Genomic DNA, 14714 nt, shown 5'->3' on the forward strand with positions numbered 1-14714 from the left:
TATCCTTTGGCTTCTTGAGGATAGGAGTCATTTCAAACTATAGTTGACCCTGGAACAACACAGAGGTTATAGGGGTGCTGACCCCCTGCACAGTCAAAAATTCACATATAAATTTTGTCTCCCCCAGAACTTAACTACTAATAGCCCACTGCTGACCAGAAGCCTTACTGATAACAGAGTTGATGGACACACAATTTGTATATGTATTATATGCTGTATTCTTACAATAAAGTATCCTAGAGAAAAGAAAATGTTAAGAAAATCGTAAGAGAAAATATATTTACTATTGAGTGGAAGTGGATCATCACAAGAGTCTTCATGCTTGTCATCACGTTGAGCAGGCTGAGGAGGAGGGGATGGTCTTGCTGTCTCAGGGCTGGCAGAAAATCCATGTGTCAGTAGATCTATGCAGTTCAGACCTGCATTGTTCAAGGGTCAACTGTAATTACACAGTGCGTGCTGTGTTTAAGCTATGGGGAGGAACAGTATAAACAACATTTAGCCAAGAACCTGGATTTTAGTCCTCTTTCTGCTAGTAACTGGCCACACAACCTTGATTTTTTTAAATAATTATTTCCTGTCGTAAATGGTATGGTATTTAAAAATCCTGAGAATTCCCATCTATTGAGTGGACTATATTCTGTAGCCACTAAGAGGTAGGATAAACCAAAGAAAAAAATATATCAAAACATGGAAAACAATGCCTCATAAACTTATGATGTAACAAGTAAAAAGACATTTATGTTGTGCAAATGCACAGAAGTAAGTACCAATAGTTTTAGGATTATTGGTACATTTTTTCTAAGGTTTACTGGAAAAAGTCTAAAAATCCTAGATATTTGGAATGTCAGGTGATTCCTTACACTTGTACGTTATTTTACAAAACTCTCTCATCTTAAGTCTCAACACCATATAGGAAATGGGCTCAGGAATTAGTAGTTATTAGGACCAGGTTCATAGAAAAAATCTAAATCCACATCTAATTCCAAGTATAGTTTTAGCCAGTCTGGCTACTTCTAGTTTCACCTTATATGTAATTCACTGTATGACCTTTAACAAATCCCTCTTAGAGACTCCAGGAAGTGACCAGATTCTCTAAGATAATGGTCACCAAAACTGGAATCACCTGGGGAACTTTAAGTCCTACTGATGATGTCTATGTTCTACTCCCATAGATTGTGGTTTAAACTCTAAAAGAACTTGAAAGATTCCCAGGTGATTTATGTTAAGACAAATTTGGGAACCGCTGGCGTAAATAGTAACATTTTTATATACTAACAAACAGTGTCTTAAGATACTACTTAAGAAAAATATTTTAAAGAGAAAATTTCAAATGGAATACACCTCCAGTAATAAACCACCAATTTTAAAGTAGACTGAAATAAATCATGAAATACCAAAGTTTAAAAAACATACTTTTAGTTTTATTTCAGCCATGTTAAGTTATCCACAAGCTGTTAAAAGCTATTGCTACTTGGTAATAAACCCGTCAGTTCTACATACTATGTAAGCTTGACCTCTAATTGTATCACATACCTCAAATCGGTTATTTTGTGCCTTAAGGAGAAAAAATATCAAATTGAATACAGAAAAGTTGTATCTGTCACATCTATAATACATCATGGTCATTGTCACATTATTGTCATTAGGAAATATTTGCTTTTTAGGAGCAATTAAAATTAAAGCCATATTCTTTACTGTCATCGTCCCCGTTTGTTTCCTTTAAGAAGTGAAACGACACTACAAGAAAGCAAGCATCCAAACCATCAAAAATAAGACAAATAATTTTAAGGTGTTTTTAAAAAATCTTGACATGAGGGGGAAAAAATGACCCTTAGGCCTGCAGGGCACAGAACTGCTGGAACACAGCCAGGATATGGGGGTCTAACTCCGCAGTGAAGAGAAGGTTCTCCAGGGTCACCATGTACTGCTGGATTATCTGGTGATGCTGTGGACACAGAGAAGGGGGTGTTCAGGTCAGGAAAAAGCATGCAAGCAATCTCGTAGAACATTTCCCTCAGCAGCCCACCCAAGCTGAGGGATGAGGTAGGAAAAAAAATAGTGCTGACAGGAATAACAGGCCCCTGAAAAGCCCCAACATTACGAAAATGTAAGAGAAGTGAGAATAATGGATGTTCAATAACTTTTTAAAAAATACAATTAATGATTCAGGCAGTGGCAGCAGCACCTGCTTGCTGTTACTACTACTAACAGAGACTAGCTTCAGCTGGGTCTCTCCTCTAATTAGGACATAATATGGCTTTTAAAAAAACAGCCTGGAAGGGGACTGACCTAGGAAGATAAAAAGTGCCAGAAAACGAAATGCTCTCTTCTATTGTGTTCCTATAGATTTGAATATACTTGAAATTCCTATAGAACTAGGTGCTGTTAAAGATTTTTAAATGGCAGTAACTATAAAAGCTAGAAGGAATTCCTATTTGGAGATTTAAAGACTTTAACTTAAAAAAGACTTCTACATTAATCACTCTTTTCTAGAACAAATGAGGATTTGTGGGGGTTAGTGTCTAAAGATACAAAGAATTAGCTCCATTCTTCTACATATCTTTAACTTAAATCTAGCTGAGAATAGGTGCTGGCATTTTGCTTTTGCAGAGAGACCCCAGGGAGCTTACTTTGCTTCTGTGGGCACTGTTAATCGTCTCAACATTAGATTTTTAAGGACTTTTATAAATCCAATTACTGTTCCCTTAGCAATTTTTTCTCTACATTTTATATTACAGCTCGGCTTCCTAACACAGAAAATGGTAATCAGGAGTCTGAGTGATATAGAACCAATTTAAGCCTAAAGTCTTGTTTTTTTGTTTTTTTTTAAGGTACAGAGATTATCCTGGGTTAAGTCTAGGTATTCTGATGAACAATAGTAGCAGCAAATGGACATGAAGTAAAGTGCCTACAGGCACTACATAACCTCCTGACAAGTTTGACAAGGATTTTTTTGATGGAAAATCTTTGTGGCTGAGAACAGTGGTGTTTATTGTCTAATCAAAGTTCCCCACAAACCTGTAGGAAGATCTGCTGGAGCCTCTCTATACAGTTCTTATACCATGGTGTTAAAACACTGGTCCCATCAGTTTCACATCGTACTAAGTGCTCAGTCAAGATCATGATAAAACGCTGGAGACGGGGAACAAAGTTAAAGAAGTATTAGAATTTTGTACTTCAGAAACAAATCCATGAAGGGTCTCAAAGTATTACTTGTTCCACCCTGTCTTTGTGGCATGCGCTCTCAACTTTCATAATTAAGTACTCTCAATCTGGAAAGGCTGACTGGTAACAGTGTGACTTGGTACATTCTTTCTGGAAATACACAAAGATCTTAATGTACTTATCCTAGTAGTATTACTTCTTCACATCTATTCTAATGAAATCATCAGAAATGTTAATAGGGATTTATGTACAAAAATGTTCATGGAAGGAAAGCAATTAACCAAATGATCAAAAATAGGTAATAATTCACTATGAGAAATGTATTTAGCAAAAGCAACCTATAATTTTTTTAAAGCATGGAGAAATGTTCATGCAAGAATGCTAAATGAAACAGCACAACTCAGGTATACATGGTTGCCTCCAAGTGGTGAACTTTTATTTCCTTTGTAAATTTTTGTATTTTTAAACTCTTACATATAAATGTGCATGTATTCCTTTTATGATTAAAAATAACATTTTTTAAAACGAAAGAAATATATTCATTCCTTTTATCATATGTATCAATGTCCCAAGCCAAGATACCTGAAATATGACAAGGAAGAGGTTCTTTTGTTCACTCTGAGCAGACTCCACTTTTTCCTGCAGTCTTTCTATTTGTTCCTCAAGAGCCCCATCTTTCCTGTCACTGCTTCTGTCATCATCATCACTTCGCTACAGAAGGCAAAGGAATAAAGGAAAATATCATTTAGAATTCCAGTGTTCTAAATATTATCAAATAAGGGGAAGGGTTTTGTCTGGTCAAATGGTATTTAAAGATGTATATAGCATAGTTAAAGTACCCGCACCCCAAATACACCCCCCCTGCCAAAGTCCAGCTGTGGTTCAGAGACATGGTCTTTTCACTCAGTGGTTCCATGTGTACTTATCAAGGCTAAGGAAATTTAGTGGCACTTCTCTTGGTAACAGCCGTGGGGCTATTGGCTACAAAATGTCACTATTTGACCATCTGAACAATAACAACAGGCAGGCAGCTTGCTAATCTTTCGTCCAGTAATGGGCCACATGGAAATGCTGGGTAGGCCCTTCTGTGGCTCATGAGCCATAGGCTGCCTGTTCTTGACATAATTTAGAAATTGCTACAACTGACATGGAATAATTCAAAGTAAACTGCTCAACAACCTCTGCTGGAAGCTGGGCATGGTGGCTCACACCTGTAATCTCAGCACTTTGGGAGGCCAAGGTGGGTGGACTGCTTGAGGCCAGGAGTTTGAGACCAGCCTGGGGAATATAGTGAATCCCACTTCTACAAAAACTAGAAAAATTAGCCAGGCATGGTGGTGGTGGTGTATGCTTGCAGTCCCAGCTATTTGAGCTATGATGATGCCACTGCACTCTAGCCTGGGCAACAGAGCAAGATCTTGTCTCAAAACAAACAAAACCCAAAAAACAAACCCATCTCTGCTGGCAATTATAGGCTCAATAAATCCCTGTAGACCTTTAATAATTCCCTCCCAGTTCACCCTGAAGAGTTTCTAGCATTTGCTTTGGTTTTTCAAAAAAGGCAGAAGAAAAATAAGGCATGGTTTATCACCATTTTACAGAGAAGGGTTAGATAACAGTCTCAGTATCACCTCGTCAGAAAGTGGCAGAGCCAGAACCGGGTTCTAGCTGTCATATAATACACACCAAGGTCCTTTCAGCAAGAAGTGGCATCACTGACCCTAGAAAGCCTGGTAATCCTTCTAGATAATACTCTAATGCCAACGCCCCATCTATGATAGCCTCTTCCGCGCTTTAAGCAAGATTATCAGAACCCCTCTCCGATTTTATAGAATTTGGCTTTTTATTGCTAATGCAGCACTTATTATGAGGTCTACTTTACGTTGTAGGCACCTAGGTGCATGATTATCTTTTCCTAACACCACTCTAAGGTAAAGTTCTAGAGCCCTGTTACCTAACAGACCTTCCTACAAAGAGAGAAATGTCACATAAATCTGTGCTGCCCGTTACAGTGGCCCATGAGCCACACGTTACTACTAAGCACTTGAAATGTGTTGTATGACCAAGGAACTGAATTTTAAATTGTATTTAATTTTAATTAATTTAAATTAAAATAGTCACATGTGGATAGTGGCTACTGTAATGGACAGCATATTTCTGGAAACTGTGGCATGAGAGAAAGTCTCTGGAGTCTGACAGACCTGGGTCAGAACCTAGCTCTGTCATTTACAAGCTATGTAACCTTGAGCAAGTTACTTAACTTCTCTGATTCTCTATTTATATATCTATAAAATGGGATGACACCATTTACCTTGCAGTATTTTAGGTCTATGAGTGTGTTTACATCCATATATGTATATATGTATGTCTATATGGAAACTGGCACTCAAATTTGCTATAGGTTTGAATAAGAATATTTTTTTTACCTTTTACTCTGGTAAATGTGCATAACACTGGAAAATACTGTCATGAATATTGAATACTGTCATGAGTACTGAATACTGTCAATAGTATCATGCTAAGCCACAGAATGCAGCCAGTTCACTGCTTCCCTCCAAAATGGCTAAAATACTAAACTTTACAAAATACTAAATATGAGACGTATTTTATAAACTTGTGAACGACCCCCATTCCTCCCCATAATACCAGGAAAATGATAAGTTATCTACAATCTTCTCCCTCTTTCCCTCTTGCACCAGACACTCTTCCAGATATGTGACCTTTTCCCTTCTGGAAAGTGCAAACATGAAGCTGACCCAGAGACGTGAACTTATTAAACTTATGGAACCTAAACAGGTTCACCATGCAGTACAACAAGGCACAACAGACCACCTGTTCTTTCCTCCCCCTCTGCTTCTGTAAACAGCTTTGCATAATTTGGACTCCGAAAAAACAAATTATCATCAAGGTAATGGACTCTGAATACACTCCAGAGCTTCCAATATACCTTGTAACCATTTGTGAATTGACAAAAGACTTACCCGTTTGTGTTGCCTTGCGAGTTTCTCTTTAGCTTCTTCTAGCTCTTTCTGGATTTTCACAACATGTTTGTTCATCTTACGAATTGTAGAGTGCAAGATTTCCCAAACAAACAATCTTAAAGTAATATGGCATTTGATTATTGTATGTTAAACTATGCTTATAGATAATAAAACCTTAATTTTTATAACCTATTCATTCTTAAGGGCTGATATAGCCTTCCTTCCATCCTTTGGGGAAAATGAGTCATTTCTCCAGCAACACTTATGATTTGCTTTTTATCGTAAATTGTGCAAATGTCTTGCTCCACCCATTAGACTCAGGTGAGCTCCCTGAGGGCAGTGCTGTGCACTTGTCATTTTTCTTGTTTTTGTCTCCTACTAGATGTACATAGAAGGTGCATGTACAAATTCATTAGATTGAAATAGCAAACTAAAAAACATTAGGAACAGAAAAACATTTTTTCTCTTCTAAATGTAAATAATACATGTTGGAATTTCTCAAAATGGTGATGTAAACTGAGGCTCATCTGACATGCTTTATACTATTTAACTAGCACACACACAGCCAATTCTCTTAGAACATTTAAGAAACTCATTAGTTGATAATAGCTATCAACTGCTGGGCTCTAAGAATGAGATAAATATTTATATGTCAGCTACCTTATCAGCAAATGGCTCAAATGCCAGGATCATCTTTGTAGGTGCTTTGAAGTGTTTGTTGAATAAATGGTTTATTTTTTTAAAGTAGCTTCTTAGCTACTTTTGTGTCTATAAACTATGTTTCCTAACGCCAGGATACAGCACAGAATAGTACAGTTGACTCTCGAACAACATGGGTTTGAACTGTGCAAATCCACTTAAACACGGATTTTCTTCCACCTCTGTCACTCCTGAGACAGTAAGACTAATCCCTCTTCTTCCTCCTCAATCTACTCAACGTGAAAATGACGAGGATGAAGACCTTTATAATGATCCACTTCCACTTAATAGATAGTAAATATATTTTCCTTATGATTTTCTTAATACTTTTTCTCTAGCTTACTTTAGTGTAAGAATACAGTATATAATACATATTAATCAATTATTTATGTTATAGGTAAGGTCTCCAGTCAATCGTAGGCTACTAGCAGTTAAGTTTTCGGGGAGTCAAAGGTTATATGCAGATTTTTTTACTCCATTGGAGGGGGGTCAGTGCCCCTAACCCCCGCATTGTTCAAGGGTCAACTGTACTTTCTTCTATACATTTTGACCTGGATGATATAATAGTTTAATTGAAAGATAATAAAAATAATTTGGTCATAAAACCCCAAGCCTACAAAAGTAAAGTAAAGCACTTTAACTCTGAAAAGGGAAGGCTCTGCACTCAGTTGTGTGACTTTGGGCAAGCTACTGAAGCACTCTGTGACACCTTCCTATTCTGTAAAGTGTAGACAATAATGGAACTTCCTTTGTGGTGGTGGTGTAAGGATAAAATGAGTTGAAAATGTAAATCACTAAGAATAACGGGTGAAACATACTTGGGTGGTCAGTTTTCTTAGAGTTTACAGATCTGAGAATGCCTTTCTGTTGTCTTCATTTGTGAAGGGCAAATTGGCTGGTATGACAACTTTAGATCACATCCTATCACCCTAAAGATTCAGTATATTTCAGACTAGTGTCCTCTGGCAATAACGGATCAGTGGAGAAGTTAAAGGTTGGGATGGAGTTTTATGTCTTTCCAAGTAATTCACTTTTGTTTCCTGTTTTGTGTCAACTCTGGCTGTCCCAATTCTGATCAATTGTAAAGCCTGTGAAAATTCACGAATATGAACCAAATTTAGTGAGAAGTTTCTCTCCTTTAGGGAGAATGAGTATAGAATGAATCTTCTGGATTAAATCTAGGATTTTATGACTGTGGTGAGAACTCCCACCCTTAGGTATCTTGGTACCCACCAGGTTTGCCCTGATTCCTCCATTTGTATTTAATCTACTACGGCTTTGGTTTCTCGTAGTTCCTGGTGTACATTCCAGGTCCCATGCCCACTCAAGCTGGAACCCTTCCTGACTCCCATCTGAGACTCCCAATACATAGCCAGCTCTTGCTGGTTTTCTTTCCTAACAGTCTAGACCCTTCAACAGCATTTCTACCTGACTGCTTTAGTCCTGACTCGACTGACAAGTGTGTCCCTAAGAGATATTGCAACATACCTGGCTGTGTATATTTCCATGGGCTGGGAAATTTTGCTATGTCCAATCTTGTTAGATTGGATCATTAGTATATTACTATCAACTTAGTTTAGACCAGAATTTGTAGCTCATGTAATAAGAAACCACATGAGAACACAAACTTCGTAAAAATAATTCATATTACCTAGTAAAGTCACGAGATAGCTCTGAAGAGAAGATCCAATTTGCTACTGCAGCACAGTCAACAATCTGTGTACGAATCATCTTATCCACTAGTACAGCAATCATCTACAATGAAAGAATTATTTGAGTATATCACACACACGTATGTAAGCCAAAATAATACTGCTGCTGTAAAAGTAAAATAAGACGACTATAAAATTCACTTTTAGTGGCTCTGGAATTGATCCATTTGACCATTACATCTTAAGATTTATTCTGCCCTTTGCTTGGCTCTAGTACTGTACAAAATACTACAATACCAATAAGGATTGACTGAACAAAAAAGAAACACTCTTGAGTGGTAACATTTAAATAAAAAAAAATTTTAGATAATAATACCTATATAAAAAAATATATATAATTTCAATTGAATCATAAAAAACATTGTCTCAATGCCTCTTTATAGTATAAAAACAATATATCGAGGTTTGAGAAATCTGGAGCTTGCTTATAAAAATTGACTAGACTAGATAACCATTTCCTACCTTGGTAGCAGAATCTTCCAAGCAACAAGCATTCCTACTAAGTATTTAAAATATGTTGCAATATTATATTCCAGAAACAAACTGTAACACTTGCTCTTTAAAGAATGAATCAAACATCATTACTCTCATAGCACTAAAAAAAATTACAGATTTTAAAAGCATTCTATAGGGAGAGTCAAATTTCATTATTTTTCAAACTAAAACAATGGAAATTAACTCCCTTATTTTTAAACATATACAATCTGAACCTCAACATATCTAATTAAATAGTTTTTACCTGTGGATGGTTTCTCCAGACCTCAAACATAACTCTTAGCACATGTAACTTTCCTTCATCACTTTCAGCTAGGGTTTTGAAGACTTCATGAAACCTTTTGATAATGAGGGAAAAATACCATATATAAGCATTTTAATGTTTTCAAAACCTTTTCAATGTTACTCAATTTACAATGCAATAAGTAAATGTAAAATAACCAAATATTAACCATTAAGGATATAAAAGATATGATCAGAGATTCATAGTTTCTTTGGAAGCTGTCACAAAATCTTAAGATATTTACAATATACCATAGCAAGCCCAGGACTATAATTTTCCATGTATTTAAGAATAGGTAAGGGCTAAGGAACTGTTTTTTAACACTGTGGTCCCCAATCCCCAGGCTGCGGACTGGTACCAGTCCGTGGCCTATTAGGAACCAGGCCTCACAGCAGGTGAGCAGTGAGTGAGCCAGCGAATAAAGCTTCATCTATATTTACAGCTGCTCCCCATGAGCTCCACCTCCTATCAAAACAGCAGCATTAGATTCTCATAGGAACACGAATCCTACTGTAAACTGTGCGTGCGAGGGATCTAGACTGCGTACTTCTTATGAGAATCTAATGCCTGATGATCTGAGGTGGAGCTGAGGCAGTGATGCTAGTGCTGGGGAGTGGCGGCAAACAGAGTATCATTAGCAGGGATGTTAGCACAATAAATGTTATGTGCTTGAATCATCCCGAAACCATCCCCCCACCCTTAGTCTGTGGAAAAACTGTCTTCCATGAAACTGGTTCCTGCTGCCAAAAAGGTTGGTGACTACTGTTCTAATGTGTTGAAATATTCTGACTGCATCTTCTGTAGGAACCCTGTAAGTAATACAGAGCCTTGGAAGCTGAGATGGGGTGGGATGTCAGGTTTCTCTGCTTGGCCAAAGGAAAATCTATATGCTCTTTCTTCTTTTGGACTCTGACACGTTAGAGAACTCTGTCTTTAGAAGCCAATATTTTGGTGGCTCCCAACAATGTTAGGTTCTCATTTCTTCTTAACTTCCTTTGGGAAGATGCCTAAACAGGGTGGGAGCTTCTGACTGTATACACGACTGTCCTGAGCACCTACGTTTTCACTAGCTTCTCTAATTGTCTACATGAAAGAATGCACTTTGTACATATGCAAGCTACACATACAGATTGACAAAAGCCCTGGGATAGGGATTTTAGCTACCAAAAACCAAAACTCACTGTATCAAACTATGTAATACTATTAACATGTTCAGATTCAACAATTTTAGGTAAAAATTACTATACCATTGATGTTCACCAAGCAAAATTCCAAACCCTCAAAGAAAGGCTGTGTGCTCTTATTGTACTTACTTTGCAAGAGCACTGAAGGAGTGGCTGATTGATTTGGCTGCCAAATGTAGCAGAGTCTGTACAAAGACCTCTATTTTCAATGGGTTAAAACTGAATCCTTCATCTGAAAAATATTTCGTAGTAAGATACAAAAATTTAAAGTATGGCAATTCCTTGGTGTCTCACCTCAAATGCTAAACAGATGGCAAGTTCACATCTAAACACTAAGTCAGATATTTGTGTAATGTCTTTCAGTACTAATAAATAATAAAAGACCATCACTGATCCAAATACTCAAAATACAAAACTAAGCATAATCTTAGTTCTTAAGTTTACGGGAATGTTTTCCTAATTTTTCTGTATGACCCATTTCTTTAAAAAATAGATTTCCTTATTCAAGTTTCTCTATATGATGGCAAAGTATTATGTTTAATACAAAAAAATACAGTAAATCCTTAACTCTTAAGATGTCTGATAATGTCTCTATGTAATATTATCATTTCAACTTATGCTTTCTAAATACATTTCCAATAACATCATAATACAAGTTTCTTAGAAAAAGCCAAACAAACAAAATTCCAGTAATAAATACCCAATGACCACTAATGTTTTATTTTGATTCTTAAGTTGTTTTTCTATGTGCATGTCCTTATGTACAGATCTATTAAAAAATACCCTCCCAAATGGTTACCCAGTTGTCCCAGTAGACTTGTCATCTGTTCTACTGATTTGTCACTTTTCGTGCCAGTGCCACATTGTTTGTTACTGTAGTTTTCACAATACGTTTTTTAATATGTGATAAGGCAAGTCTCTCTCATCACTTTTTTCCTTATTTATTGATTTCAGGTAAACTTATAAATCAGTAAATGTTAAACATTATTATTATAATAGCTTAATTTGGAGAAAACAACCAACTTTATAACACACCAAGTCTTCCTATTTAGCAATCTATAGTGAAAGCAGAGAATGTTTAAAAATCCTTGAATGACAACAGTATATTTTATTTTGTATTTAAGATGAAGTTTATATCTTAATGTAAGCTATTTTAGAGATATTAGGATCTCTTTATGTAAGGGGAAAAATACTGGGGTCCTAAGAACAATTTACATGCTAAACAGGCCAAACAGATACATTGCTTTGTGAGCATCCAATGGGGTTTAAAAGGGACTCATGTTGCTAGAATAACATTTAAGCTTTAACTTGGCCTGTGCATAGTTCCATTCAAGAAACATTAAATTCCCTTACCATCATCATCATCCTGGTTAGGATTTGGTACATCTTTCAAAATACTAAAGATTTCATCATTGGTTGCCTTACTTTTAAAGGCAACTGCTAAACACAGGGCGACAGAATGTCCAGGAAGAGAATCTAAACAGAATGGGGAGGAAGGAAGATTAGGTTTAAAGACTTATGAACAGTTATATAACTGAGAACTTAAAAAAAAAATTCTTTCCTTTCAAAATAGAATACTCTATCCCAAGATCAGTATTTAGTCTATATAAAGATACCACACGTGAAAGTTTCCTTTAATGGTTAATGTTTTTTCACCAAAAAAAAACAAAAACAAAAAAGACAATTCTCATTTCAACACTTCCTTAAGAACACTTAGCTAATTGAAATCCAGAGTACAAAGGATGCTGATCTTCCTTAAGATGAGTGATGAGGAGAAAACTGGATATAGTTACAGCTTTCTTTTAATGCCTTCAATTCTCCTGGGCTCAAAAGCCAAGAATCAATCTATTTCTCTTTCATTGTGCCAACACCTCCTTCCTCCTCCTTTCCCTGGGACAGTGAAAACTAAGTTTGAGTTTGAACAAGGAAATGCTGCCAACTTAAGAGACGTGGGTTTTTTTTTTCTTTTCCCCTTTGCTGAGTCTACAAGCTTGAATCTACTTAAGTCAGATGCTCATGTGATATGATTCCTTGTGTTTACTATTGGTTAATATCAGTTAAATCCTTACTGTATAAAATGTGTGCAGGTATATACTCTAAGGCATCATCAGAGCAACAGAAATCTGCTTTTAATGTAAGGGAGGCAAAAAGGTAACACAAAAGGCAATCCAGTCATAAGAGTGTGAGTTACTAAGCACCTGGAATGAATAAAGTCACTTACAACAGGTCATGTGAGGACAGTCATGTTACACCTGCTATAAGCTTTTCCCTGGAAGTAAGAAAGAAAGTGAAGAAAAACAGAATCCTCTGTCACCAAGGAATATACACTCTAGCCGGGGAACCAAGATATTTGTATTAGATGTAGCCAGAGAGCAATACAAAACTGGCTTGCTAAAAGGTAAAAAAAAAAAATTTACAGGTGTGGGGCTTGGGCTAGACCCTAGAAAGAGAACGAGAATTAGAGAGAGAAACAGATTGGGATAATGACATAAAGGCAAATCTGAGAACAAGAAGTATGGAAAAAATTAAAAAGGATGTGGGCCTGGCAGCAGTAGAGGTCCATTTGGGGGGAAATGAAAAATAATAAAGGAGGAACAAATGTTACCAAAGCCTTGAATGTTAGGTTGAGTTATTCCTATGGTAAAAAAAGAAAGCTCAATCTTTAACAAAAGTCTGAGTTCTCTGATAGCAAAGACTGTACCTTGTGATTCTCTAAGCTACTATAAGACAAAACTCTAAATCTAGAACCTCTAAGTGCTATATGAACATTTCATCTCCCAGAAAGCACAGTGGTTAAGAACAAGGCTGCTCAGTTAGTGCACCTAGACTTGAATCTGGGCTCCACCACTCAGAAGCAAGCTCATTCTGGCTTGACCTCTTGGAGCCATTTCTCCATTTTAATATTGGTATAATCATACCTATTTCTCAGAGTTGGCATAACATAGGAAATGTACTTAGCATCAGGACCAACAAAGTTCATTTCAAGGAAAACAGGTGTTGTCAGAGACATAGGTGGAGAACTAGGGGGTAGAATAGGAAAAGCAAGAGTAGAGTGTTTCCAGATGTGAAGAACCTCTACGTGACATGAAATGGAAGGCTCATGGAGGGGCTGTGTGTTCAGTGCATTCTGAAAATAGTAACTTGGAAAAACTCTACACTTAACTCTCTATCAGCAATCACCGATGTATAACACTTTCCCTTCATTAAGCCTAAATACTATGCAAAGTGAAAAACGGCATATCAAATTATAGTCCCTCTGATTTATGGTGTAATCTCAGAGCTAATGTAACCAAAACAGGTAAGGAAATCATATTTAAAAATTTACTTCTAAAGGCATGTTGCCACAGACTGTGTGTATCTATGTTCCCAACACCACATCTGAACTGTTATAAGATCATAATTAATTCAAGTAATCTCCATCATCAGGATAAGTACACATCTTCAGTTCAGTAAGTTCTGGCTATAAATTCATCTTGCTATACTGAGGACTGTATTTAAAATAATACCATGGGCATAACACCACAAATAGTATCAAAAGAGAAAAAATTACAAGCCAGTAATAACTAATTAGATCACAAGAAAATCCTCAAAATGATGACAAGGCAAATAAAACAATAGTGGCTAGTGATAGACCACATTTCAAATAGAGAAAATATAAACCCCAAGAAAAGGAAAAGCTCAATTTCTCCACCTTAAATAAGTGACTTCAGATATACTTGCATTGGTACTTTTAGACAAAGGGATTTATTTTATTACTTACTGCTACTTTCATCTCCATACTTGTAAATGCAGGTTGGGTTTGCAGGACATAGAGCTGAGAAGGTAGGAGGAACAATATCTAATATGCGCTGATGGTAAGACAACCTACAATACAAATAACAGCCTCAGAAAATGTCTTTCATCAGTTCCATTCTTTGGTAACAACCAACTTACCTGGAAAGTCACAATGTCCAAAACCCTGAACTCAGCTAACAACCAAGAAATGAAAGGGAAAAAAAGTCCTTTAGGCTATTGTCTAAGCCAGCATCCCAAATCTCAGGCCTACTTCAAAACTTACTGGTGTGCACTCAGATGTAGACTAGTGGGCCCACAAGCCTGGTAGCCAAGGATGTGGGGCAATGGTGGGGTGGGGTGGGGTGGAGGTGACAGTCTGTATGGCTGGAAGATGGTTATATTGTACCAAATAAATAAA

The 14714-nt window shown here is 36.7% G+C and overlaps 1 protein-coding gene across 6 annotated transcripts in view; it reads right to left on the minus strand.

Annotated features, from left to right (window-relative positions):
- Window positions 1–1771: 1771 nt before the first annotated feature.
- NCBP1 (nuclear cap binding protein subunit 1) overlaps window positions 1772–14714 on the minus strand; it is a 38845-nt gene continuing 25902 nt past the window's right edge. For all 6 annotated transcript variants that reach the window (XM_045562497.1, XM_045562500.1, XM_045562499.1 and 3 more), the window contains 9 exons: window positions 14283–14386; window positions 11876–11998; window positions 10652–10754; window positions 9300–9393; window positions 8500–8603; window positions 6150–6264; window positions 3751–3879; window positions 3022–3135; window positions 1772–1948 (listed from right to left, as the gene is read on the minus strand). In XM_045562497.1, coding sequence (XP_045418453.1) covers window positions 1835–1948; window positions 3022–3135; window positions 3751–3879; window positions 6150–6264; window positions 8500–8603; window positions 9300–9393; window positions 10652–10754; window positions 11876–11998; window positions 14283–14386 — 1000 coding nt within the window. In that variant the 3' untranslated portion in view covers window positions 1772–1834. The remainder of the gene's footprint in view (window positions 1949–3021; window positions 3136–3750; window positions 3880–6149; window positions 6265–8499; window positions 8604–9299; window positions 9394–10651; window positions 10755–11875; window positions 11999–14282; window positions 14387–14714) is intronic.

This window comes from Lemur catta, chromosome 10 (assembly GCF_020740605.2).
Source record: "Lemur catta isolate mLemCat1 chromosome 10, mLemCat1.pri, whole genome shotgun sequence".
Classification (NCBI taxonomy): domain Eukaryota; kingdom Metazoa; phylum Chordata; class Mammalia; order Primates; family Lemuridae; genus Lemur; species Lemur catta.